At 54.4% G+C, this 26,207-nt stretch overlaps 1 protein-coding gene across 1 annotated transcript; it reads right to left on the minus strand.

The window, feature by feature from the left end:
* Positions 1-1,502: 1,502 nt before the first annotated feature.
* ASIC1 (acid sensing ion channel subunit 1) lies at positions 1,503-23,466 on the minus strand. Its single transcript, XM_054590845.1, has 12 exons — positions 23,423-23,466; positions 22,232-22,609; positions 21,393-21,588; positions 5,461-5,611; positions 4,712-4,839; positions 4,270-4,420; positions 3,848-3,904; positions 3,228-3,381; positions 2,715-2,806; positions 2,140-2,219; positions 1,901-2,005; positions 1,503-1,751 (listed from the first exon to the last, which is right to left on the minus strand). The coding sequence occupies exons 2-12, from the start codon at positions 22,591-22,593 to the stop codon at positions 1,647-1,649; spliced, it is 1,581 nt and encodes a 526-aa protein (XP_054446820.1). The 5' UTR covers positions 22,594-22,609; positions 23,423-23,466; the 3' UTR covers positions 1,503-1,646.
* Between the last annotated feature and the right edge of the window lie 2,741 nt (positions 23,467-26,207).

Raw genomic sequence — 26,207 nt, forward strand, 5'->3', positions numbered from 1 at the left:
TTAAGGTACGGATCACTTTCAACTTCTCCTCTTTTTCCTCTCACTACCAGACTGTACCTCACCAGAAAATATAAGTGATGGGATTGGGTATCAGGTGAGGAAAGGGGGCTGCGCACCTAGAAGGAGGGAAAGGCCACTGACTGAGGACCACAGCTTCTGCTTGTCAGCACCCCACTGCTTCACCTGCAGGAGTCACTGATCCATGGCTCCCTCAGTCTTTGAAGCCCTTGGCTTGATGTGCAGAGCAGATCTCCATCCTTTGGGTGGGAGCTCTCTCTGTACCAGTCCCTTCCCTTGGGAGGTCATAGGCAGCCAGACAAAGGCATTGGGGTGGGTGGAGAAGAGAAGGGAATGTTAAGGCTGCAGGGAGGACAGAGGGTGCCCAGGTTGAGGGGAGAGGGCGAGGCCAGAAAGAGGCAGAGCTTGTGATTCACAGCTTCCTTTATGTCGCCACCGAGACAGTGCGAAGGTTACAATGCGCATGTCGTCTCCTTGTGCTTCTCAGAGGGATGTGTGTACACAGTACAGACACCAGGGGAGAGAGTCCAACTCTTTATACAGGTGAAGGCATTCAGAGACCAGGGAGGGAGCAGAAACACAGGAAGGGGTGCTCGGAGTGGGAGAATGGATGGTTCTTAGAGACAAAAGGGGATGGGGCAGAGACAGACATAGGGGAGAGTATATACAGAGATATAGCAATATAGAGTCTGTATCACATAGAAATAGAAAATGCAGATGAGGTTGTTGAGAGAAGCAAATGAAGTTGGGGAAGAGGACTTGGGAGGGTTCCATAAGAAAATTTATGGATGTGGCCCTCTGCAGGGGCCCCTGGGAGCGGGACCAGTGAGGTTAGGCACCAGTGCCCCTCTCCCTGAGCTGGAAGCCAACCAGCTGGATCTTGTATGGGAGAGGAAGGCTGCCCCTTGGGATTTCTCTCCAGCAGCTCTGGGATGGGAATGAACTTGCGATATCAGGATGTGGCCTACAGCACCAGGGCCACATTTTGTCCCCATCTCCACTTCTTCAGGGGGTCCCCACCCCCACCTCCCTAGTGACTTTACATGGTATGTGTGTGGGGGGAGGCTAGGGTCTTAGTTCCTGCCTGGAGACTTGGGGTTGGGGGTTGGTCACTGGGCTGAGAGGGTCTCTTAAGGCTGGGGAAGCCCCCCACCACCACCACTATCCCTCCCCTTCAAGGTACATTCTCTGGTTTGGGGCCAAATTACGGATCTGGAGGATCCCCTCCCCCACCACCGCTAGGAGGGGCTTTGGTGACTGGTGGCAGCAAAATGCAGGTGGACACTCAGATGACAGACAGCCAGACAGATAGAATTCAGGCTGGGAGCCGGGGGAGGCAGCATGGAGAAGAGAGGGGCAGCCTGAGGTCACTTGCCCAGTTCTCTCTTTTTAGTTTCTTTTTTAGATAAATTTTGTTAAAAATAAAAAGAATGGTATAGAGACAGGGAGAGGACTCTATGGTCAAGACTCCTTCCTCACCACAGACAAGAGGAAAGGACTGCCCAGGAGTTGGGGGCTGCCTTGGGAGGGGGAGTGGTTCCCCAGGGCAGATGTGGGGGGCACCGGGGGGCCCCCTTGCTCTCCTAGCTCTCCCCATCTAGGCCTTTGGTACAGCGGCCTGCAGGGGCTCAGCAGGTGAAGTCCTCAAAAGTGCCTCGGGCCGGATGGTGAGGTAGGATGTTGGCAGCATACGTCATCCCGGCAGGATGGCCCCGCAAGCTCTCACACGGGTTCTGGGGGAATGGCACAGGACAGGGAGTGGTTATTAACAGGTGTCGATAGGGCTTGGGGGAGGTAAAGGAGAAAAGGCGGCAAGGGGCGTGGCCCAGGGGTGGTGGGGGGAAGGGCGGGGCCTGAGGGTACCCCTGTATCGCTCCCTCACGTGTCTTTTGACGTCATCCAGGCTGAGGGCAACGCCCTTGTCTGCGCTGCTCCTTTTGGCCTCCTTCTGGCACTTCCCTCGTCTGCACAACTTGTGCTTAATGACCTGAGACATATGAGGTGGTGGGTGGTTTTGCGGGCAGCCCGGTATACCATCCCCCGCGCCACTCTCCCCTGCTCTTCCCCGCCCCCCCCGCCCCGCCTTCCGTGGCCCCACCCTGGCGTCCTGCCCCCACTTACCTCGTAGGCATAGTCAAAGAGTTCCAGCACCGTGAGGATGCTGGCCCCGATGAACAGCCCCATCTGGCCCCCAATGTCACCTGCAGGGGGGCACAAGGAGGTCAGGAGGGTCAAGACACCATGGAAGCCGCAAAGTCCACTGGGACAGAGGCAGACAAGTCGTAATTGCGAAAGGATCGACAGCCTTTGTACAGAAGGAGGGCAAAGTGATTCTGATGGGGTCTTTATTTTCTTCTCCATGCTTTTGTGTTTTTTCTACTTTCTAAAATGAATAAGTATTATTAAAAAATTGTATATGAAATACCCCAACACTCATTTTCTAGACAAATTTTCAAGGGCATATGAAATAGTCCTCCATTCATGCCCGCATTCATGTCTCTTCCACTTTACCTTAAAGAGAAGGCTCAACCCCGACCCTCCACCAAATACCAAGACAGCAGAATTTGGGGGAAAGGCCCCTGGGGATGTTGAGAAGGAAGAGCTCATGGGACGGAGGGGAGCAGTTTGCTTTGGTTGGTAGGGTGTCACACCATGCCCATGACATGGGAAGGGGACAGGTGCCATCAGCAGCTCACCCAGGAGCCCTGCAATCTCATAGGCCTTCTTCTGTTCAATGGTCTCATAGTTGAGGACTTCAAAGAAAATGTCCAGCACCAGGATGTTCTCCCTGCAAAGGGGTTGGGGGAGGAGACCTAGGTTCAAGTCACGTCTCTGTCCCTTACTAGTTAGGTGACCTTAGTAAGTTATCCTCTCTGAATCTCAGTCTCCATATCCATCAAATGAGATGCTGATGGGGGTACCTGCCTTTTAGGGTTGTTGTGAGGATTAAATGCGATGACATATACAAAAAGACACCCCACACGCTAGCAAGTGGGAGGTGATCCCAGTTACAGCAAGGAGGGTGAAGACAGAGGATGAGGTGAGCAGGAAAGAGAAAGAGGCTCTTCCCCTACTTGTTGAGGCTTGATCTTTCCTCCATGCCCACCCCAGATTCAACCTCCTCCTGTCTGCTGGCTCCCATCAAAGCCTGCTGACACCCTGCACAGTCCCAGCCCAATGGCCCCACGCTGCACAGTCAGAGCCCTTACCCTATGTACTGCTCAGATTTGTTGAACTTCTTGGCCAGGTACTTGGCTGACGCTTTGCTGGGGATCTTGACCATGGACAGCTCCTTGCCATAGCGGGTCAGGTTGCAGGGCATTTCACACACACAGTACTCCTGGTCCTTCTCCACCAGGAAGTCTGTGCCCAGCCAGGTGAGAGGCACCAGTTGAGTGGTGCCCTTCTATCAGCACCTTCCTAACACACGCATTCTGGCCTTGCCCAAAGGAACCGTGGGCCCCCCTTCTCTTTTTCGGACCCATCCTCTGCCTCAGCCCTGAGCCCACACTGTGTTGATCTTTACCCAGTCTCCCCATGGGTATTTCCTGGCCCTAATCTCATTCCCATGGAGCCCTCAGGGGTCAGCCAGCTGAGGTGCTGAGGAGGGAGGGCGAGGGCCCCTCTCAGGTGGCCCCTGTCCATTTTTCACAGGGGCCTCTAGAGAGGCTTTTTCCATCCTTGCTAAAGTCACACATGGGAGAGTTCAGGTGAAGCCTGATCCAGGAGTTATTTGAAGCTTCTCGGAGTTTGGTATGAAACCCCTGTGCATATGGCTGGCAGTCCCTCCTCCCCCCACCCCAGACTGCCCCAGGACAGGGGCGCTCACCCAGAGCAGGATCCGCACACTCCTTGTACTGCTCTGGAGTGCAGTATGGGGCATCCCCTACAGAGGAGAGAAGATAATGGTGCAGGATGAAGATTAAAGGGCTGTGACAGTGGTTGTAACAAAGGTCTAGACGGAAGCTGGGAGGGTACGAGAAGATAGGACTAGCTAGCTCCCAATATGTCCTGGAGGTGACCCATTCCATAGTCCATCCCTTCTGGACCCTTCCCACCCATCCCTATGGGCACAGGCAGGAATTGAGGTCAGAGACATATGGGTATTGAATGGGCCTGGAACTGGGGGCGGGAGAAGCCAGCTGGTCTTATTTCCATGTTGGCAGGAGGTTGATAAGCATGGGGAGCTGGCAAGGGGGCAGTATGGGGTGAGGGGCCCCAGGACGGGGGTGGGAGCTTTGGGGACCTGACCTGGCATGTGCACCATACGGCAGTTACAGTTCTCTACCAGGTAGCGGGTCTCACAGTCGATGCGGCAGGCAGTAATGCTGTAGGAGTCGAAGAAATCCGAGTCCATGGTAACAGCTTTGCAGGTACCCCAGGGCGGGGGCAGGTAGATGAGCTGCTGGGAGAGCCGGGGAGCTGGGGGGTGTGGGGACTTCTGCCCGAATCACCGTGATGGACTTCTTTGACAAGATGCAGAACTCAGGAGTCCTGCCCCTCTCCCTCCACAGTCTCTGACGGTCTCAGAGTTTAGAAAGCATCCCCATTTTTAAAGCTCATTCATGCTTCTTACTAGTCGCATCACTACCCAGGCCCTTGTTCATCTGTCCCTCTCATTAGTGATCACCCGCCACCCCATCCTGACCCCTCAGCACCCCGCCCCGGGACCTTCCTCCTGTGGCCTTCTCACCCGCTGCTCCTGGCAGGCCACAAAGGTCTGGAACCCTGGGGCCACACCAAAGCCCAGCTGGTCGATGAAGGGAGGTTCATCCTGACTGTGGATCTGCACTTTGATGCCCGCTTCGAAGGATGTCTCGTCTGTGAGAATGAGAGAGGGGGAGTGTTGGGAGGGCTTCTGACTCCCTACCCTCCTCCAGAGCTGGGGACATCCGCCTCTCCTGGGAATAAGCACAATATACACGGGGAGTGGGGGGATTCGTTTATGGGGCCCCAGCGCATCCCCAGCTTTCTTCTGGGTTCACCAGCCCCATGCCGCCCTGATGACCCCTGTATCCTGTGCACTTCTCTTCATACCTGGCTTGGCTATGTATCTTGGTGTTTCAAAGTCTTTCGCACTGTCTCAGCTGCTCTCCATTTCTCCCCCTCCTATTCTCCCTTCACCCCCATCTCTCTGCCCCAAGCCCCTGAGACCAGACAGACAGCAGGCAGCCCAAGAAGAGAGTTATTTATAGAGCAAGTGGCGGCCAGTGACGGAAAGGGATGGCTGGTTACCTTGGAGAGTAACTGAGCCAGAAAGGGGGAGCCGGAGAAATGTGAGTGTGACAATCAGGTAGAGTCAGAGAAGGAGATGGTGAGATACTAGGAGGAAGGGAGAAGAGCCCAAGGGCCTGTCTCTGGTCCCACGGTGGAGCCCAGCAGTCCCCAGCCAGAGGCTGAGGCCTGCAACCATGGGGAGGGGGCCCCCGAGAGGTGACATACCAGTCTCTCCCCATACAGGCAGGTACTCATCCTGCTGGATGTCTAGCATGATCTCCAGCCCATTGCCCGTCCCACCCTTCATGGTCTTCAGCAGTGGACGTCCATCTCGGCCAGAGTTGAACGTGTAGCACTTTCCATACCGCGTGAAGACCTGGCGGGGCAGAGTGAAGAGCCTGAGAGTCCTGCCAGCGCCCTCTGTCCCCTAAAGGCCGTCCCGGACTGCCCTCCAACTGCTGGAATCACAGCCCTTCAGGCTTGAAAGGGAGCCCATAATCCCTTCATCTTCTTTCCCACCCATTCTCGGCCCTTCTGTGGGCTGCTGTGTGTACTACAAAGCTAATCCCTGTCAGGTGCTTCTGTGCTACCTGGACAGGCTTCCGGCTGGGTTGGCCAGTGGGAGGTATCAGTAAGGGATCAGAGGGCAGAAGGAAGGAGAGATGGGGCGCTTTTCCTTCCCCACCCCTCATGTGCCTGGGTGTTCTGGCAGTGGCTTAGACCCTCTGCGACAACAAATCCTGCAGGAGGGCTCCCTGCACAGCCAGCTGCCTCCCTGTGCTCCTTCAGCCTGTGTGACAATTTCCCACTGCTGCTAGGTGCTTCAGGCTCCTTCTTTGGTTTCCTTAACTCTACGCACAGCTCTGTAAGCAGTCCCTCTGTTATGTTCTTTTTAATTACATTATTTGAGCGACAATCTTTTACCTGCTAGGACCCTGGCACATATACCTCCCTAACCGGGATCCTCTCCCTGCCATATGCCTGACTTTCAACCCAGCTGTTTGAAGCTCTTTCCTTAAAACCCTCCTCCAAACCAAATTAAAACGTTTTAGTGTCCTCCAGCCATTACTCCCTTATGTCCATCATTGTCCCAGTTGCCATACCAAGGACCATGCTCACCAAAGCACCAGCAGCTCTTCCCTCAGCCTTTGGTACTGAGCACCCAGGGCACGGCATGTTTGGCAATGCTGGTGCAGGACTGTGAGGGCCTCCGAAGAGGCCTCCACCCTGGGGGTGGCCTCCTCATTCCCTGCCCCAGAGCAGCCCGTGTTGTCACCACAGAAAGGTGGCCCTTTCTTCACAGCTTGCCGCCAGGTTCCCACAAATGGGGTGAATGTGTTTTACTACTGCTGATGATAGTCAAGTCCACAGCGCGAGTCATAGATTAGTTCACACACACACACACAGCCCAGAGAAAGAGACAGATAGAGTGTCAGACCAGACTGGTGCAGCAGGGGAAGAGGGGGTTACTAGGAAGTAGAGTCTTTGCTCCCTTCCCCCTCCAGAAAAGTAAACATGCTGTCCCCCATTCGGAGGCTGAGGCCCTAAGGTGAGGTAGAGAGAGAACTCTGACAGCTCCTAATCCCCTCCAGCCCCACTCCTTGGCTTTGTGGCATTTAGTCACAGGTTCCTCCCTCTGGGGATGTGAGGGGCTGCGGGGGGGGGGGGGGGGGGCGCGCTGAGGCACTCGAGGAGCTCCGGCTTGCCCTGGCTGAGAGCTGTGCTGCTGCCATCTCGTGGTTCTGGGAGAGAAGTGTCTGCTCTATCCTTAGGTCCTGAGGAAGCCGGGTGGATCCCTTCTTTGTCAGTGTTCCTGTATCTCCTGGCCCGTTTGAGGTCCAGCGGATCATATCTCCAGGTCCCTGTCTGTCTGCAGTCAGTCTACAATGCACTGATGTGATGACACCCACCTGCTCCTGCACTAGGGAGGAGGTTGGGGACTGAGGGACAGGTGTGTGGGGAGGGAAGACTTGGCATCTGGCACCTGGAAGGGGCAGGAGAGGAGTCTGGGCAGACAGAACTGGAAGCTGAACTGGGGAAAAGATGGGGTGCCACTTGGTCTCTCTGTGGGAAAGGCCTTAGGCTCTGGAGTGGCAAGGCACACAAGAGATCGATGCTGCCAATGAGGGCTTCCCTGGGAAGAGGGTCCCTGGCCACTTAGAGCTGGGGTGGGGGGAGTGGGAGGGATTTAGAGAAGGCCTGCTATTCTCCCTCAGATACACACACACATGCACCTGGCGGAGCACAGGAAGATCAAAGGAGGAGGCAGTGAAGTCCCTGCTGTGGGAGCTGCTGACGAGGGTAAGGCGGGATGGAGATGAGGGCTGTCCCCACCCCTCCGCCTTCCTTCCACACTCTTCTCCTGCACCTCCAGAAACCTGTGGCACCTGCCACAGCTCCAGTCCAGGGACAATAGTCAAATCTGTTAATGCCACGCATAGGCACCCACCATCAGGTCAGAGGTTGACCTCAGAGACGGAGGAAGGTCCAAGGTCCTGCTGGGTCACAGGGAGACCTGCGCATGCTTCAAGATATTCAGGGAGACACCAGAGGCCCCTGGGCAGCAACTAATTACCAACTAGCACAAATACATGTCACGATTTTAACAGGAAGAACAGTGCTGGCAATAGTGGCCCGGCTCCAGACACTGGGGCTCCTGGGTGAGCCCTGGCCAGGCCTTCCTGAGACATGTCAGAGAGGGTGCGTGGTTCCGGAAAGGCGGTGGGGGAGCACGACCCGCCAGCCCCAGTCCCAGAAAGTGATGGTTAGGGTGAGCCATAGCAGACACTCTTGGGGTGCCATGCCAGGCATGGGCCCCCACTCACCACTGAGAAGTTGTGAGGGCCGCAGGGCCCCCCGCAGTAGGAGCAATAGAGCAGCATGTCCTCCAGCTGGTGGCAGGAACGATTGTAGAAGCGGTGCAGGTTAAAGGGCTCCCCAGAGAAGGCCTCGGGCCCTGGGGGAGCGAGGGGCACCCCGGGGTCATCACTTTCATCCAGCCCCAGCATGGGGGCCAGGTAGAGCAAGTCAGGGTAGCTGAGCTGGGACAGCCGCACGGTATTGGTGTTACAAAAGGTGACCGCCGGGAAGGCCAGCTCCGTGGTAGCCACCTCGTCTAGCAGAGTCACGTGCGGGTAGCTGAGGTAATAGGCAATGCGGTCTCCTACCTGGCACAGGAAGGCACCCAGTGCCAGGACAAAGGCCACCGCCCACAGGGCCTGCCTCAGCCCTGGACCCTCTTCCACAAAGATGTGGCTGGCGCCATGGAGGGTACAGCTGTTGGCAAAGGCCACCAAGTCCACAGGCAAATCCCCCTCTCCGGCCGCCTTCCTAGCTGCCTCCTTTTCCTTCTTTTCTTCCTCTTCTTCTGATTCTGAGCTGTCTCGCTGCTGTTGCTGCTGCTGCAGCTGGTGATGCTGTTGCCGCCGCTGCTGCTGCTTCTGCTGCTCGGGACCCCAAACATCTCCCAAGGGCCCTGGGGCCTCCTTTCCAGAGGAGAATGACACAGAGCAGAAGATCTGGATTGGCATCTTCTCCGGGGGCTTTCTGGCACCAGCAGATCAGCAGGAGAAAGGGGAAGGAGACGTGATCCCGGGCAGGGTCTGGCGGGGCCAGCCACCCAGCCCTTCTGCCAGGTCTCTGCCACCAGCTGGCCGGCCGGCCGTGCCCTTCCTCCCCAGGGCCTCTGTGGCCCGTGGCTGAGATGGGGCGGGGCGTGGAGAGGAGGACCAGCCTGCCCTGCTAGGGAGGGCGGGTATCTGGGCTGATGAATAATTGATAGCAGTGGGGAAGGAAGGCTGATGGAGAGGAGGGGGGTTGGAGCACCTTTTTTGTCACCAGCTCCAGCGGAACGGAGAGGGCTGAAGACAGAGTGAAACCTGGAAAATCCTAGGGGCTTCCGGTACCCACCTCTCCAGGTGAGATGACACCTAGCAGAGTCCTTTGCTCCCTCTGCTGAGCCAGCCACAGTCCCTGCTCCTCCTCCATCACGCACACACACTCAAGCTCTTCCTATCCCCCAACCTATTCCTCCGCATGCCCCTCAGTCTTCCCACCCCAGGCCTCTCCCTCACTCCTACCTGGTCCTGCCTCTGACACATCTGAGCCCCTGCCTCTCTCGGCACTGTCTCAGACCTCTAATCCCTCTCTAGTTCCCCCTGACTCACAGTCCCCCAATTATTTCATTGACTCCCCAAGTCTCCCAATAGGCCCTTCTACCCCAGTTCTCTTCTAATTATTCCTTTGACTTTCAGTTTCCTTTTAGTCACTCTCCTGACCCCAATGTACTTTCAGTTACTTACCAAACCCCTAATTCTCCTGCAATCACACTCCCTTGACTTCCAGTTTCCCTCCAGCCAGTCCCTGACCCCATTTCTCCTCCCCTCTCTCCCCGACCCCATCTCTGCTTCAAGCCAGCACCCTCCCCCATGCTGAGCTGTACTTAGGTCACTTTCCCCTCTTCCATTCTCTTCTGTGGCTTGGGGGGCAGCCCAGGCTCCATTAGCACAGGTCTCTCACTGACCACAGACTCATTTATGGCCAGTTCCCAGCACTGGGAGGGGGCCCCCGTCTCTTGCAGCAGAAAAGTTTCCCGACAGAACCGTGCTCTCGGCCCCAGCTTACCCACCCCCAACGGTCCAGGAGAGGAGTTTGAGGGATTTTCTTCTGGTGGGTGGAAGAAACTGAGATCAGAGCAGAGACTGGGTCCTGGGTCAGGTGGAGAGTGTTGGGAACCAACCTGAGGACCCCCCCAAACCCTCAGCCTCACAGATGCCCCGGCCCCTCAGTCTCTGAGGCTCCCCTTGTCCCCAATTTCTCATTCCCTTGCACGAGGCCCCTGGCCCCTCTGTGGGCTCTGATTACTCAGGGCCACTGGTTGAGGAACTTGAGCCACCAGCCAAGTCTCCAGGGCCTAGAAGGTGACCTGAGGAAGGGAGGGAGGGAGGAGAAGCATATTTAACCCTTTCTCTACAGGGCCAGAGGAGGAGCAGTGGGGATCAGACAAGCCTGCTTGGGTCTTACCACCCCTTAACTGCCCCACAGCCCCAGGGCCCATTCCTCTCTCTCTCCTTCTCCCCCCTCCTCCCTGCTCCCACTTGTCTCCCTTCTCCATTTGCATGCTGAGACCCTGGAGTGCGTTGGGTATGGAAGGCAGGGTGCCAAGTTCTAGCAGAACGGACTGATGTGGGACCTTTGGCCTCAGCTTTGCTGCCAGGGACACAAAGGCCCCAAAGAAGAGCAGCCTTTGAGATCTGGCCCCTCTCCATCCTTACGCCATTGCCTTCAGACTGGTCTCCTCTTTTGCCTGAACAACAGCCCCCATCCCTGCAGTTTCTCCCCACCTTCAGCCCATGCTAGGTAACTCGGCCCATTCTCCTGCTTGAGGACCTTCTCTCACTCCCCAGCGCCTTCTGGTAAAGTTCAACCCCAACCCCATAGGCCTTTGCAATTTACCTGCCAGCCCCACCTCTCCTTCCCCCCAGGCCATCATCTAGCCACCACGCCCTTCTCCTATTCTGCAGACTTACTAGGTTTATCCATAGTCTTGTGCCTGCCCTGGACTCCATCTGGAGAACTTCTAGTCATTTTTCAAGACCCTACTCATACATTACCTCCTCCAAGAAGCCTTCCTTGACTCTGTAGGGCATAGTTAGTCATCCCCCCTCACCCCCCCACCGCCACCAGCGAGCAGACTAAAAGATCCAGTTTGCTCACAGCCCTCCAGGCATGAGTAGTGGCCAGTAGCTCCTTGAGGACAGGGACTATGAGAATGGAAGCGCAGGACCCGAGAACCAAGTGGAGAAACAGGAACCGAGAAAGATGAGGAACACTCTGGGCAACCACATGTAAGGGGATGAGGAGATGAGTAGAGAGAGGCCCTCACCTTCAGCTGTTGTCCTCATGCTTTTCCTGTATGAATGCATGGGTTTCCTTCCTGTTTCCTGTCCGACATGCATTTTCATCCTGCCTACAAGACCTCAGCTGTCGGGCTTTGCACATCCTCAGGATGTGTTTCAGAGGTGAGCTCCAGACTCCGGTTGGGTGTGGGGCCAGCTTAGGTTGAGGTTTGGACTGAGGAAGCTACAGCTGCCCATGCATCCCACACCCACTAGAGGGCACTGTCCTCATCTTCCGGACTTCCTGGCAGGGGAAGTAGATTGGACTTCCAGAAGGAGGAAACTAAGGCAGGGGAAGCATCCGCTGTGGAGGCTTCATAATTGAGAAGGACAGCAAATCTGGTATGCATGGACACTTGTTCCCCACACCAATACAAAAACCCATGTCGTACACTTACGCATCTCTGCACAGACATACAGCCTTCTTGTGGAGCAGCCAACACACACAAACAAAACACAGGCCCTAACTGCACTTCGTTGTCCATCCTCTAATATTCTCTCCTATGTCAGTTTGTTCCAGTATACAAATCCAGATTTTCCACAATAATGGAGAGCTGATGCAGGCAGCACACACAGACCCCTGGGCATACACAGAAGGCCCCACAAGACGTGCCCAAGCAGACCCGCATGCAGAACAACTCTCAGTTCTGAACGCTCTGCCCAAGAATGCAACCCCTCCCCATATCACTTCCTAGCCAGCACTTTTCCTAAGCTGTGTGTGGTCCCTTAGTGGCTTCTGCCTTTCTCTTCCTCTCTCTCTGAACTCCAACCACTCCCTTCACATTTGTGGAATGTTTCATGATTTTCAAATGATATCTCATGGGATCCTTACACAACACAGTGAAATAAGCAGGTTGAGAAACTTCACCCCCATTTGACAAATGAGGGAACTGAAGCCTAGTGACCTCTTCGAGTCTCATGGAGAGCAAGTAATGGGCTTGAGACTAGAATGGCGTTATTCTTTTCCAAATCACTTTCTTCTTCTTTATCTTTTCATTTACTCATCAAACATTTCCTGAGTGTTTATGTGCTGAGGACAGGGAGAACAGATAAAGGACCAGGATCCTGCCCTCATGGAGCTTACTGTCTAATGGGGGAGACAGACATCATCTTTTAAAACTTGCAAAAATAAATATTTAACTACAAAGTATGGTAACTGTTATGAAAAACTATGGGTTTATGGCAATTGAATGATAGGGACTCTGGCCCAGACTGGGTAACTGAGAGAGGTTTCTCTGAAGAGATGTTTGAGTGGCAATCTAAGGAATACGGAGGAGTAATTAGGTAAAGGTCTGCAATTGTGTGTGGGGGGGGAAGGGGGTTATTACAGAGAGCAGTCTCTGCAAAGGCCCTGAGGGGAGAGCTGACTGGAGGAGGATGTAGCAGCGTAAGCACAGGCCGGAAAAGCCAGCAGGACCCACACCCCTCGGACTTCGAAGGCTGCTGGCAAGGATTCTGGTCCAAAGACAATGAGAGACTCCCTCTGGAAGGATTTCAAGTGATCAGAGAAGTGTTTTGAAGAGACCACTCAGGAGGAGCAGGCGAGATTGCTGGAAGTCTTGTTAGAAAGCCAGGTTTGGGTGAGACACAGAGTGGAGGGGTCGCTTGGAACAGGGTGGTAGAATGGAGATGTTTAGGTAGGAACAATGACGGATTCTGTTCAGGAAGGTGAGGGAGATGGAGTGTCAGTGATGACTTCTAACTTGCGTAAGTGGGTGAATGTAAGCAGGGTGGCTCTCTAGATAATAAACACGAGTAAAGGGCTAGTTGGGGAGGTTAAGATGATGAATTTGGCTTTGCACATGCTGGTCCTCTGGAGCCTTGCGGACATCCAAATGGAGATGGTAAGTGGGAAACTGGCCACTGGGACTGATGCTAAGGGGAGGGAGCTGGGCTGAGGCACACATTTAGCAGTTGTCAGTATGTCGATGGTAACTGAAGTCATGAATGAAGATGAGAATGCCCAAGAATAGATACAAAGTTAAGAAAGATAGGTAGATAGATAGAAAGAAAGAAAGAAAGAAAGAAAGAAAGAAAGAAAGAAAGAAAGAAAGAAAGAAAGGAAGAAAGAAAAAAGGCCTGATTTTCTAGTATCTACAGAAGCTAAACAGAATCCTGACCTATGACTTCACAACAGCTTCTCGTTATACACCCAAGAGAAATGAGTGCATATGTCAACCGAAAGACATGAGCAAGAATGTTCATAGTAGCTTTATTTATAATAGCCTCAAACTAGTAACAACCACAATGTCTAGCACGAGTAGAATGAATAAATAAATTGTGGTAGATTTATATAATGGGATACTATATAGTATTGAAAAGAACTACTGCCACATACAATAATGAGACTAAATGTCACAGACATAATTAAAAGCAAAAAAAAAAAAAAAAGACACAAAAGTGAATATACTGTATGGAGGATACACATACTTTAGGAAGTTCAAGAACAGGTGAAGCTTCTCTATACTAACAGAAGTCTGAATAATGGTTCATTTTTATGTGGTGGTATTCACTAGGAAGGGGTCTTGAGGAACTTTCTGAGGTACGAGAAATGTTTTACATACCAGTGTAATATTTAAAATATTAAATTGTAAGATACACTAACATAAAAATGTACTAATGAAAAATTCATCAAGTTATACCATTAAGTCATACCCCTCATGATTTAAAAGAAGAGAAAGGCTTGGGATTGAGACTTGAGTATTGCCAACATTTAATGGTCAAATAGAAGAGAATAAATTGGCAAAGAGACAGAGAAGGAATGGCTAGACAAAGGAGGAAAATTGAGAGAGCATGGTTGTCAGGAAAGCGAATAGCTGGAAAAAAAAAAGCGGTGGTCAACTATTTTGAATGTTGTTGAGAGATCAAGGATAAAAAAGAAGTTTGTGGGATTTGGCAACATGAGGGTCACTTAGCTAGAACCACTGCGGTAGAGTGCTGAGGATGGGGGAAAAGGCAGCCTGGAGTGGAATAGAGAGTTAGTTAGAGATGAAAAAGTAACACTGGCTGGTGTGGCTCAGTGGATTGAGTGCAGCCTGTGGACTCAAAGCTCACCAGCTCTATTCCCAGTCAGGGCACAGGCCTGGGTTGGGGGCCAGGTCCCCGGCTGGGGACATGCAGCCAGTCACACATGTTTCTCTCCCTCTCTTTCTCCTTCCTTTCCTCTCTCTCTAAAATAAATAAAGCCTTTTTAAAAAAATTAAAAATGAAGGCAGTGGAATATATACATCACTTTTAACAATTTTGTCTGTGAAAAGAACAGAGACATAGTGTGTGTGGGAGTTGGAAGGGGCTGTGGGGTTCAGACATTTGTACTTTGGTGTTTATCTTAACCTAAAGCTTGATGCATAGTAAGTGCTCAGTAAGTGTTAACTGCTGTAATAGCTGTGCCATTCAAGATGGGAGAATCTTAAGCCTGTTTCAATGTCAATGGGCAGGTTCTCCTAGAGAAGGAGAGACTGACTGTAGAGGACAGAGAGGCAGGATGTTTAGGGTACAGTTCCTATAAAGGTAGAAGGAGATCAGATGGAAAGAACGGGTTGAGATTTCAGCCTAGATAAGATGGATGTTCCCCTCTGGGGGTTGGTCCCCAGAGGAAGTAGGAGACCAAGAGTTCCACTCTGTGAAGCAGGAGCCAAGGTCACCTGCTGAGGATGAGAAGGGGCTGGAAGGGCGGATCTTTGAGAAGAGTGGAGAAGTTTGCAGTAATCAGCGAGGAGAGCAAGTTGACTAGAAAAACACAGTGGGGTTGCCAGGCAGCACTGCAGGCCCATTTAAGGATGTTGGTCATGAACGCAATGTGATTCCAAGCCGGTCCATTGTGTGACTTTCTCTGGTAGAGCAGGGCTGTCCCGAAGTCACCCTGAGGAAAGCAGTGGTGGGTTCATCTAAGGTTGGGACTTGGCCAAATGGTGCAGTGAGAAGGCAGAGGAGTCAAAAGACTTGGCGTACTCCACCTGAGGCTGGGATTCCTTCTCCTCAGCACCCTCTCTTTCCCTTCCTGCCTCGCCACACCGCTTCTTCACAGAGTGTGGGAAGATGGGGGGCCTTGAGCACCCCTCACCACACACCACACACTCACTCCTATAGTCACACACAAAGAGCCTGGACCTAGAAGATCTGAAGTCAAGGTCCTACTCTGTCATCTACTGGTTGTGGGACCTCAAGCCAGTCACCTAACACCTCTGAGCCTCAGTATCTGCATCTTTCAAGTGAAGATATTAACATCTTCCCTTTCTCCCAGAATTATGAGGATCATAAGAGCTAAAGGAAAAGGAATTTGTAAATTGCAAAGCGAGACTGAAAGAGACGATTAGTTTCGCTGGTATTTTGCTGGTATGTGCTCTGCATGCCACCAGAGGTTTGTCTGCACACAAGCTCTCTCCCACAGCCACACAAAGTGCGCTGCAATCCCCTGTGCACATCCACGCACGTCCACTTCACACCCTTCTCTACATCCACATTCTTCCACCCTCAGACACGCACACAGAGGTGCATGTGTGCTTGCAACTTGGGGCACACATGCAGCGTGAGCGTGTCGTGAGGGAGCCTGTGTTGGATGCTGTCCATGGTCAAGGCCACTGCAGCAGTCTCTTCCCTAGGGATGTTCCTAGCTTGGCCTGATGATGTGACACACCATTTAGAGACACACACACACTAAGCTACACATCCCAAGCTCCTGGTCCCCCAGGACTGTCAGACGCACGGAGGGGATACTGATGAGAGGGGCGGGACAAGGCTTCTTTCCAAGAACTCATAGGAGTTCAGAAGAATCACAACTCTCCCTTCCTCTACCTCAGGAGTGGCCTTGGAATCTCCATGCTCACACTTCCTTAAAGGTGAACACCTTTAGAGTGAAGGTGAACACAGAGCAGTTCTATACCCATTTAAATTTTTCCATGAGGAAGATGTCTGTTCCATGTGTCCAGGACAGTCAGTACCGCACATGCATTTTACACGCGGGTTGGCCTGAGGCTGGCTGAGGGGCTGCCCCTTGGCAAAGAAGAACGTAACAATCTCCATAAAGCCCCCTTTCTTCACAGGAAATTGGACTTAGGAGCTCAGAAATGGAACTGTGCCCAAAACAGAACCCCTGAGTGTCAACACCGAGCCTCATCCTCCACCTGAACCAGGTTCCACTTCTTAGTCTGGCAGTGTCCTTCCCAGTTTTGCCTCCCAGGATGCCCACACAAGAGTCCTTGCTGGAAGGTTCTCAGCTAGAGGGTAGAGGCCCCGGGAGCAGCCACCTTAGACATACAGTGAGGGAAGGCTTGTGCCCCGAGGGCCTGGCCAAAGGCAGGCAGCAACCGGCCTTGCTGGAAAGGATTGGGCTGGTCATCTCTTGGGGGAGAAACCACACATTCTATTAAGCTGTTGTTTTTGAATAGCTGAGCTGGGCTGGGAAGATTGGAAAGACCCCACCTAGATGTCGAGGCTCCTCTCATTCCAGGCATATTACTCCTTGCTCTCAAGGCTTCTGTTAGCTCCCCCCAGCCTCTCAGCTCTGAGCCTGCTGGGTACTGCCCTTCACTCTGAGCTCCCTGAGGACAGGGGTAGGATCTTCCTGCTCACCGCCCGTTCTGGCACCCAGCATGGGTCTGGCACTTAGAAGGGGCTCTGTCACAGGAATAAATCAAATGGAGCTTGACACACCTCCTGTCTAATATTCAACCTCCCTCACTCACCATCCCTCCAGAATTGAAACTGCCTTCCACAAAGTTGAATCATGCTCCGAGGCAACTTCCACCCACAGAAGAACCATCCACCCTCTCTGCAGGCCTCCCCTCCTCTTCCTGGAAGCACACCCGGTGCAGAGGGGCCAGACCTTCCAGTTGCCCAAAGGCAGGACCAGGAAGAAGGCCCAAAGCTCAGAGGCGCTCCTCCTCCCCACTCTCCACTCCCTGCTCTGCCCCCTGAGGCATTTAGTTACTTACATCAATTTCCTATTACTTTAGCCAACAGCCAGGAGATCAATTAACTTGGAGTAAGTAGCCTCTTAGCTGACAGTAGTGGGGGACAGGGAGGGCGGAGTCAGAAACGACAAGGGAAGGAAGAGATGAGAGAGGAAACTAAGTCAGACGAAAGATGTGTGTGCGTGTATGTAAGTGTAGGAGAAGGGGGAAAGGCAGAGAGAGAGACCCCAGCCTAGGGTCCCCTGGATTCTTGCAACTGGCCCTATAAGAGGGGATGGAAAGAAGGGAAGGATAAAGCTGGGGGAAGTATCTAAGAACCTCTGGTTCGGGGGCGCCTCTCCTTCAAAGTTAACTCTTCCCTCTAGGCTCTCGTATCCCTCTGCAACCCACGCGTGCTCCCCTGACGGAGCCCTCCTTCACCCATGAAAGAGGGTCACGGTGACCCTCCGTCCGCTCTCTGTGCAAAAGTCTGGGCAGCCTTTCTCCTCGGCAGCCCCTCCACAACTCTCCCTAGCTGGAGGGGACAGGCCCAGGGAGTAACGCTGGGCCCTCCCAGGGACCCCCGGTCAGAGCTGCTCTGGCGTGGGGTGTGTGGGTGTGAGGGGTGTCAGCGAAGGGGCAGAGCCGACCCCGGGGGGGCTCCCTGCTAGTCCTGGCTCTCCCTGGGGCTGCCATCTGGCTTTGTTTGCCTTACGACGACCTCTCTTTCCCCTGCAGGTCCCAGGATCACCCACCCACACCCATCTCTTCTATTGGCATCCCACCCCTGTAAGTGCTCCAGCAGGTGTTTGTCCTCCTCCAGGACCTCACGGGCATTTCCGTGTCCCCCACTCCACTCCAAAGACCTGGAGGGCTCCGACAGGCCCCTCAGGGATTTCCGTCCCCCTACCCCTTGTCCCCCAACTCCATCCGCTTCTGAGGGAGAATACTATCCCCACTACACACCCACCCCTAGGATTTTCAGCCTCTGCCCTCCCCTTCCTTCTTTTCCAGGGTCCAGAAATGAATCCTGCTCCTCTCTCCCCCAGGCAGAGGCTCTGGGGCTCAGCTGGAGGAGGGAGTGGCATGGGGCAGACTGGGCAACCATCTGCCAGCCCCCTCCCCTCAGTGCTACTCAGCATTCCAGCCACATTGGCACTCCCACTGCCAGGGACAGATAAGGTGCAGCTGGAGGCTGGCACCAGCTGCAACTGTGCTCACTCCCCCCAGCGCCCTCCCAGACACCGGCAGACAGCTGCACCCCCAGGCCCCCTCCGTGGAGCCTCTGCCCTGCCTTGGTCTGGGTGGCATCGAGGTGCAGTGGGAGAGTGGAGCCTCAGACCCTGTTGTCCTGGCAACCAAGCACCCCACCACGAAGGGAAAGAGGTGGCCAGGGTCTTGTGGGTGGCTCTCTGGTTGCTCTTTTGGTAGCTCTGGAGAGAGCGCCTGAGACCTACCCAACCAGGCTGCCGTGGGGATAGTCTCACCATTACCCTCTGCCTCTTCAGTCCCAAAGAGTTTCTAACCAGTTCTTCCCTAATTTAGTCCAGGTTCCCCATATTCACCCCCACTCACCCAAGTTGACTCAGCCACAGCCGGGGGACAGACCCAGCAAACACTCTGTGTCCATCCGTGTATCCCCTGGGGTTGAGCTGGGCTCAGAAGCACATTTGGGGGAATGCTTTTCTCACCCGGGCAGCTGGGGTCTTTGAGGGACCAGAGTATGCCGTTCCTATGCCCCTTGGACCGTCTTCTGGGGCCACACACCCCTCACAGATCCTCACACATGGACTCACACACACGCCCTCACACACAACCTCTTACAGGTTGTGAAACCTGTAAAAGAGCTCACATGGCATCCACGCACACTATATTTTGCAAACACTGCGAGCCAGTTGGACCCCCAGTTAAGAACCTTTGTTCTTACGGTGGTAGAAGGTGCCAAGATGGTCTCCCCTAAGCTCTGACCAGACACAGATGTTTTCTGTCAGTGCTACATCTGCCTGGGGGCTAGATACATGTCTTTAGGTCTAGCAGAGAATGGCAAGGACGAAGAGGCAGATGTTCACTACGAGACCAGGGAGAGAAGAGAGAAAGGAGAGCATCAGGCAAGGAGTGTCTGCGCCCCTTAGAATCAGGGAGCTGGAGGGATGCCGGAGCCCTTCCCCGCTGGGGCGGCCAGACACAGACCACGACGTTCCCACCCGTTTGGACAGCCCTATGGGCAGAAGCAGTCGAGTTCCTGATGGGGGAAGGGACTGGCAGTGAGGTCAACCAGGGAAGGTTGAGGGAGGGACTGAGAGGTTTGGGTTCAGCCAGGTTAAGTGTCAGCTCTTTGACACGGACTCAGACAGCAACAAGCTGGTCTTCCCTGGCGGCACAGACCAAGAAGTGCCGGTGTTGGGCCTGCAGGCTCCCAGCATGTGTATCCCTCCCCAGCAGGAGGGGAAACTCAGATTACTCCAGAACTTTCTGAACCAATCATATCTGCATCTGACTACCTAGAACCATCCCCTCAGACAACACAGAACAATCACATTCCAGTGTCTTCATTTCCATAAACCAAACATGCCTTAGCATCACTACTTGGACTCTCTGGACAGAAACAAGTGGAGCACCTGAACACTCTCTATGGACACACCGTACCCCCACTTTATGCCTTAGCACCTTCCCAGGCTGAGTCAAGCAATTCCCTCCCTCCTCCAACACTACAGACCACCCAAGCTAATGGGTTCTCTCTGCCTTTCTGTGTGGTCCCTTCTGCTTGTGTGTGAGGCATGCTGGAGAGGAGGTGACCCTTGGCTTTCACTTCCACCTTCACCTACAGTTCTACTAGTCTTGGGAGCACAAATGGTGAGCCTGGGAACCCTTGTTGGTCTTAGGCTCTGGGGAATCTAGGACTCTCCTGTTTTGAGGAAGAGAAAAGGGAAGAAAGTGGTTCTTGCATCACATTAAACTCCCCATCAATTTGGCTCAGCAAGCAGGGTGGTCATCTAACATCTGTAGGACTGACAAAGGCTCATGAAACCAGTCTGCAGAACAGGGCTTTTACAGATCGCAAAGTCTTGTGTAACAGCAAGAAAAAATAAGCATGACTATGGCCCCAACCTTTCTACACAATGCATGCCCCCAGAATGCTAGGAGGAAGCAAGCACGGGAGGGAGAAAGTGGGCAGGGAGAAAGGGGAGGTTCTGAGAGTGGAGAATTGGGGCCAGGCGTGGAGAACAAGGGGCTCCTAGGAGAGGTTGGCTTTTCAAAGAGCAATGGCCAGAATTGGAAATAGATACAATGACTCCAGGGTCAACAGTGTTAACAAAAAGAGCATGCTGCATTGGGACTTAATGAGACATGCGTTCTAATCCTGAATCTGTCACTAACCAGCTTTGAGAGCTTGGGGACAACTCATTCTACCTCTCAGTTTGTGCATTTGCAACATAGAGATAATACTGCTGCTTATCCAGGGGATTGAAGGAGAGTCTAGAAAACATTCTGAAGAGTTACAAGCATCATCCTCTCATTTGGTGTTGTTTTTCATGCACGGCCCCAGGTCCTCTGGTCCCTTTCCAACCTCTGTCTGATTCTAACGCCTCAGGAACCTCTATGACTTGCTTAGGATCACCTGGTGCACGAAGTGCCAGTCAGTTCCCCTAACCCTCTCTGGGGCACTGGCTTTGAGGCAGCCCCACCTATGGAGGCTGGTGCGTCTATGGGGCACCTCCATTTAAAGAAGCGAAGGGAGCTTTCAGTTCAGCCATGACTGTGTGCCCCAAATCATCTCTCCTTCCTCAGACCCTGGCTCTGTGGCTCTTGATGGCAAGGGGGTAACCCAATTGTACAGTGTACATATGTGTATGGGGGCGGGGGTGGAGCGGCACAGACAGAATTACCTGTCTGGCTATTTAAGAAAAAAGCTTCCCTTACTTTTCATGTTTCACAGTGCTTTTCAAACTTCAATTCAAACCATGTAGGGATCTTGTTAAAAAGCAGATTCTGATTCAGTAGCTGGGGTGGTAAAGTCTGCATTTCTTTCCAGCTCACAGGTGATGGTCCTCAAACCACCTCCCCCAGCTCTGACACCTGTGGCCCAGAAGGTAAGTTGGAAGGGGTTGGGGCTATACCAGGCTGTGTACATCCATGTGTGTGTGTTGTGCGCTGTGGGCTCTCTTTGTTGCCATCATGGACACAGGCTGAGGCTTCAGCCCTCACACAGAGCAAATGCACCTCTACGCTGAACGAAACCCCTTCTGAGCCCCAGGGACACACAGCCTCCTCTGCCAGCAGAGCAAGCAGGATGAGAGGCCCACCTGCTCCTAGCCTCCTCTTCTGGGGGCCCGGCTGACTCACAGCCCACACCAGGGGACTCACTCACCACCTTGAAGTCTTCTGCACTGCAGACCTCCCCCCGGAATTGGCAGGAGAGCAGCATGTCTCGAATGTCATGCCCCGCGCGGTCATAGAACTCGCGCATGTTGAAGGGCTTGGGCTTGAAGCTGCGGAAGTTGGCCTTGTCCTGCAGTATCTCCAGCTGCTTTTCATCTGCCATCTGTGTGTCCGGTATCTCATACCTGGGGCCCGGGGGTGAGCAGTGTACGGATCAGCAAGACCTTCCATTTCTGTCTCCCTCCATTTGGCCTCCAGTGTCCCATACGCAACCTCGAGGGGATGGGGGAGGGCAGCATTCAGCCCTGGGGACCAGGCCTGGGTGTGGGCACAGAAGAGAGCAGGGCGCGTCCAGAGGGCCTGCCCCGTGGGATCTGAGATGACAGAAGGATCTGCAGTGACTGCCGAGGAGATGGGCACCTCAGCACAAGGGGCGTGAGGGCAGGGTGGCGGAGAGATCATGGCAGGAACTATGGTTTTTATACTATAGTCGCTACCCTTTAAAGATGGTCCATCCCCATCCCCCAAGTGAGGAGAAGATCAAGACACAGTGGCAGGAGGGTGGGCAAAGGTCACTCCAAAGAGGTTGGTGATGTCTCACAGCCCAGGCAGGGGAGGGGCAGAGCAGTTTTGGACTAGCTGGAATCAGAGACTGGGTGCCTTAATTGAGTGCTCAGCAGTACCCCAGTACCTTTGCCGTGAGTGGCAGATATGGCAGGGACTGGAGGGCAAGGTTGTCTGGGCTTCATGGGGTTAGATGGGGTGTTTGGGAGCTGGGGTGCAGGCAACTCCAGGAGCCCAGCTGGGGGATGGGTGGGAGCCACCCACCTGTTGTTGAGCAGGGCCAGGAGCTCCCCGGCATGATACAGATCATTCTTGGAGACTTGGCTAAAACGGAACTCGTTGAGGTTGCACAGCGTGACGGCAGGGAAGGTGAGCTGGGAGGCAGCCACCTCATCAAGCTTGGTGACGTGGTGGTAGTTGAAGTAGTACTGCACACGCTCGGTGCACACACACAGCAGCACAGCCAGAGAGCCCAGGAAGCACAGGGCCCAGAGCGCCCGCTTTAGTGACAGCCGCTCATAGGAAAAGATGTGGGCCAGGCCGTGCAGCGTGGAGCTGCTGGCGAAGGCCTGGATGCTCACCGGCTGGACGCCACCCACCTCTTCCTCCTCAGCCTTCAGTTCCATCCTGGCCAAGGGGATCCTGAGGGAGGGAAAAAGGAGGGAGTCTGTCATTATCCTGGGATGAAAGTACACACAGGGTCTCTCCAAATGTGTCCATTTGGAATCTCCATCTCTAGAGGTCACTGCCTCTGGGGCAGTAGGCTTCCCTGGTGTGCCAGCCCAGAGGCGGCTGGCCAAAGGACCACTCCCAGAAGAGGCTTCCTCCAAACGCGAGAACTGGGAGGTCAGCTCAGGCCAGGAGAATGTTCTCCCAGGGAAGCTTCCCCGGCAGGGGAGACCCCAGATATAGTCATCTGAGGGCGAAAGGAAAGTCCCAATGTTCCCACAGACAGGCACAGGAGTTCCCTCCAGATGTGGGGTCACTCTGGGACAGGAATGTCCACCCCATCCTGGAGACGAAGACTCCCCCAGATGGGCTGAATCCGGAGTCAGAAACTCCTGGTCAAGGGTGTCCCCAGGACTGCGCTCCCCGCCCCCCACTAAACCTGGACCAGAAACCCAGAGGGAGGCGGGGAGGGGGGCCCAGCCGGAGCGCTCACCTGCGGACATCTCTAGTTCTCATAACCCGCAAGCTGTATGTGTGTATGTTTGGGGTGGGGGGTGAGGGCAGCCCGAGATGGATGCATGGGGGGGCGGTTCCCTATGACAGAGAGCTGTCCCCGCCCCGGACGCAACAGCCCCCCCCCTCCAGTCCAGCTTCTCGACGCAGCCAGATCCCCTACTCGGCCCCCGCCCCCCTCCCCAGCCACCGAGCCACCCCAGGAGCTGAGAAAAGCAAGAGGGGAGAAAGTCCTGGCTTTAGGGGCCAAAGGCGGGGGTATCAGAGACCCACCTGAGGGGGGCTTCGGGAACCCAGCAGCCGGCGGCGGGTCCTGGGCGCGGGGCCGGACGCGGGCTCAGCGCCGAGCCGCGGAGGGGCGCATGGCCCGGAGCGGGAGCCGGCGGCCGCCGCGGCACGCCGCGCAGAGCCCTGCAGGGAGCGGCCCGCCCGGCCCGGCTCGGCTCGGCTCGGTCAGCCCGCCCGCCAGCGAGCACTCGCTGGCTCGCCTCAGCTCGGTCCGCCTGCGCTCGGCGCGGTGCGCGGTTCGCGGTTCGCGGTGCTCTCAGCCCCGGGATCTGCAGGGATCCATCGTCCGGCGGGGAGGCGGCGGGAGGAGAGACGAGGGGGAGGGGAGAGGGTGCGCGTGCGCGCCTACGAGTGTCTGCGAGGGTGTCTCCGGGCTGGTGTGCGCGCCCGGGCCCCCGGACCTGGGAACGGGACCCAGGGCTCCCCCTCTGCCTCACCCTCCTCCCGGCTGCTTTCGGCGGCGCTGCCTCCCCCTGGTCTCGGAGCCGTTTCCCTTCCTGCGAGGCCCTATGGCTTGTGTATGACTGTGTGTGGTGTGTCCGTGCGCGCGCGCGCGCGCGCGCGTGAGAGAGAAGGAGGGTGTCTGCCCCCAGCGTCCCCCTCCCCGCTCTGTCTCCTTCGGATCGATGCTCCTGACTCTTGCTCCTGCTTCTTCTGGTGGCACACACACGCGCGCTCACGCACGCGCGCGCGCACACACAAGCTCCGAGTCACACTTGACTGATCCAAGCACTTGCCCGTGTGGAGACACAGACACACGTACAGACCAGAGTCACACCACACCACTCACACCCACACCCGGCCCGCAGGACAGGCACTCAGGAGCTTACACATATTCACCTGTTCTTAGACCTGCGCCCTGCGTACATGTGATATGCACACACATACACATATAAACAAACAAAGCTTTGGCCACCCAAAACCCATCTTTGTAGCCTTAGGGAGGATGTTTGCAGACCCTCAATGCCAAATCTTTAAAGAAGGTACAGAGAAAAGGAAGGAGAAATAGGCAGAGGTCAAGGGAATTTAGGCAGAAGTCAAGAAACAAGGAAAGGGAGGAAGGGGGCGGGTGGGAAGGGTGGAGGGTTAGGTGGGTGGGGTGGGTAGGATAAGGAAGGGGTGGAAAGGGGAACTGTACTCAAGGGATGGACCAGAATTCTAAGGCACTGAGCCTAGGCCTGGGGGCTGCCCCTGGTAGCTCTCACCTCTCTCTTTCTTTCCGTCTCTCCTCCTCTCTGAGAGGCCTTGGGGGGCCCTCCCTATCCAATTAACAGAGAAGGAGCAATCAAAGGGAAGTTGTTAATTTGCTGATGCTCATTAGGGGCTCTTAGCACCGAGACTGTTGAGGTCTGATGGTGTCAGATGATGAGGAGGGGAGTGTGGGGAACCAGAATTCTATCTCTAGCAATTCCTTCACTCCATTTGTAGGCTGGCACAGCTCTGGGAGAAGGGAGGTGAGAGGTGTGTTCTCAAGGCTTTAAGAACAAGAAGAGGGAAAAAAAAAAATAAAGAAAAAAATAGTAAGAACGAGAAGGGGCTGTCACGGTTGGATGAGAAGCTGTGAGGGGTTGGGGGCAGGAGGCGCATGCGAGGCCAGGCAGGGAGCTGGAGATCCCTAGAGGAAGTGCAGGCTTAGGATTGTGGAGGAGGAAGAGTGGGATCCGTTTACTAGGGGCCTGGCTTTGGCGCTGCCAAAAGGAAGGAAGGATTTGGGGTTCCGGTCTTGAGTTGGGGAGCTGTCCAGCAGCACCAGGCGGCCCCAGAGGGCTGCCATGTCCCTGGGCAGCCAGTGGGTGGCAGCACTCTTCCAGACACGTAGAATCAACCCAAGGAGGCATTTTGGAGTGGGAATACCGCTTGGGAGGGCTCCAGACAGAGACCCACGGAAAAACTGAGCTGAGTCTGATTCCTGAATTCCAGGTGTCCTCAGGTGGATGGGAGGACCATCTTGAAGCATCTGTAATTCCCCTAACTCCCCACCCTCGCAGACTGAGTGACACATGGAGTTTCTTGAAATGGCTGCAAATTACTTCAGTCACCTGGGATGTTACTGAGGGAGCAGCGGGGGTGGAAGTAAGGTGATGAGGTGAGGTGGAGGCAGGCAAGGACTGATCAAGGCCAACGAGCAGCCTCAGGAGGAGTCTGGGGGAAGTCAGGATGTGAGTCAGGGACTCTCAGCTTCCAGACCTGGCCCTGCCTTTTATTAGCATGGGCAGGTCCCCTGGCCTCTCTGATCTCAGTTTCCTCATCTGTGAGACATAAATAATGGCCCTGGCTGGTGTGGCTCAGTGGAGTGAGCGCCAGCCTGAGAACCAAAGGGTCGCCTGTTCAATTCCCAGTCAGTGCACATGCCTGGGTTGTGGGCCAGGCCCCCAGTTGGGGGTGTGCGAGAGGCAACTGATCAATTTGCACATTGATGTTTCTCTCCCTCTCTTTCTCCTTCCCTTCCCTCTCTCTCAAAATAAAGAAATAAAATCTTTTTTTTTAAAGGGAGAACAATATTTATTTCATAGAATTTCTAAGGATTACATGAGCTAACGCATAGAAAGTGCTTGGCACATTAGCTTCTCCTGAGTAAATCCTCAATAAGTAATAACTAATACTAGGGTTAGTATTTGGGTCCAGTGGTAGAGCCACCAGTGCAGCTAAATCAGGGCAGAATCTGACAGTGGTTCAATCCAGACTGCACATTTGAATCAATTGGTGAGCTTTTTAAAATGCTGATGCCGTGCCCCATTTTAGACCAATTAAATCAGAATCTGGGGGATGG

The sequence above is a fragment of the Pteronotus mesoamericanus genome, unplaced genomic scaffold (assembly GCF_021234165.1).
Source record: "Pteronotus mesoamericanus isolate MK-2021 breed Mesoamerican mustached bat unplaced genomic scaffold, CSHL_Meso_final scaffold_21, whole genome shotgun sequence".
In the NCBI taxonomy this organism is placed as follows: domain Eukaryota; kingdom Metazoa; phylum Chordata; class Mammalia; order Chiroptera; family Mormoopidae; genus Pteronotus; species Pteronotus mesoamericanus.

Excerpts from the sequence above, each read along its gene's own strand:
- ASIC1 (XM_054590845.1), bottom strand. The coding sequence starts at position 22,593 with ATGGAACTGAAGGCTGAGGAGGAAGAGGTGGGTGGCGTCCAGCCGGTG. Across the intron at positions 2,807-3,227 it reads AAATCTGAGCAGTACATAGG|GGAGAACATCCTGGTGCTGG; the intron begins GTAAGGGCTCTG and ends ACCCCTTTGCAG. Across the intron at positions 1,752-1,900 it reads TGGATGACGTCAAAAGACAC|AACCCGTGTGAGAGCTTGCG; the intron begins GTGAGGGAGCGA and ends CCATTCCCCCAG.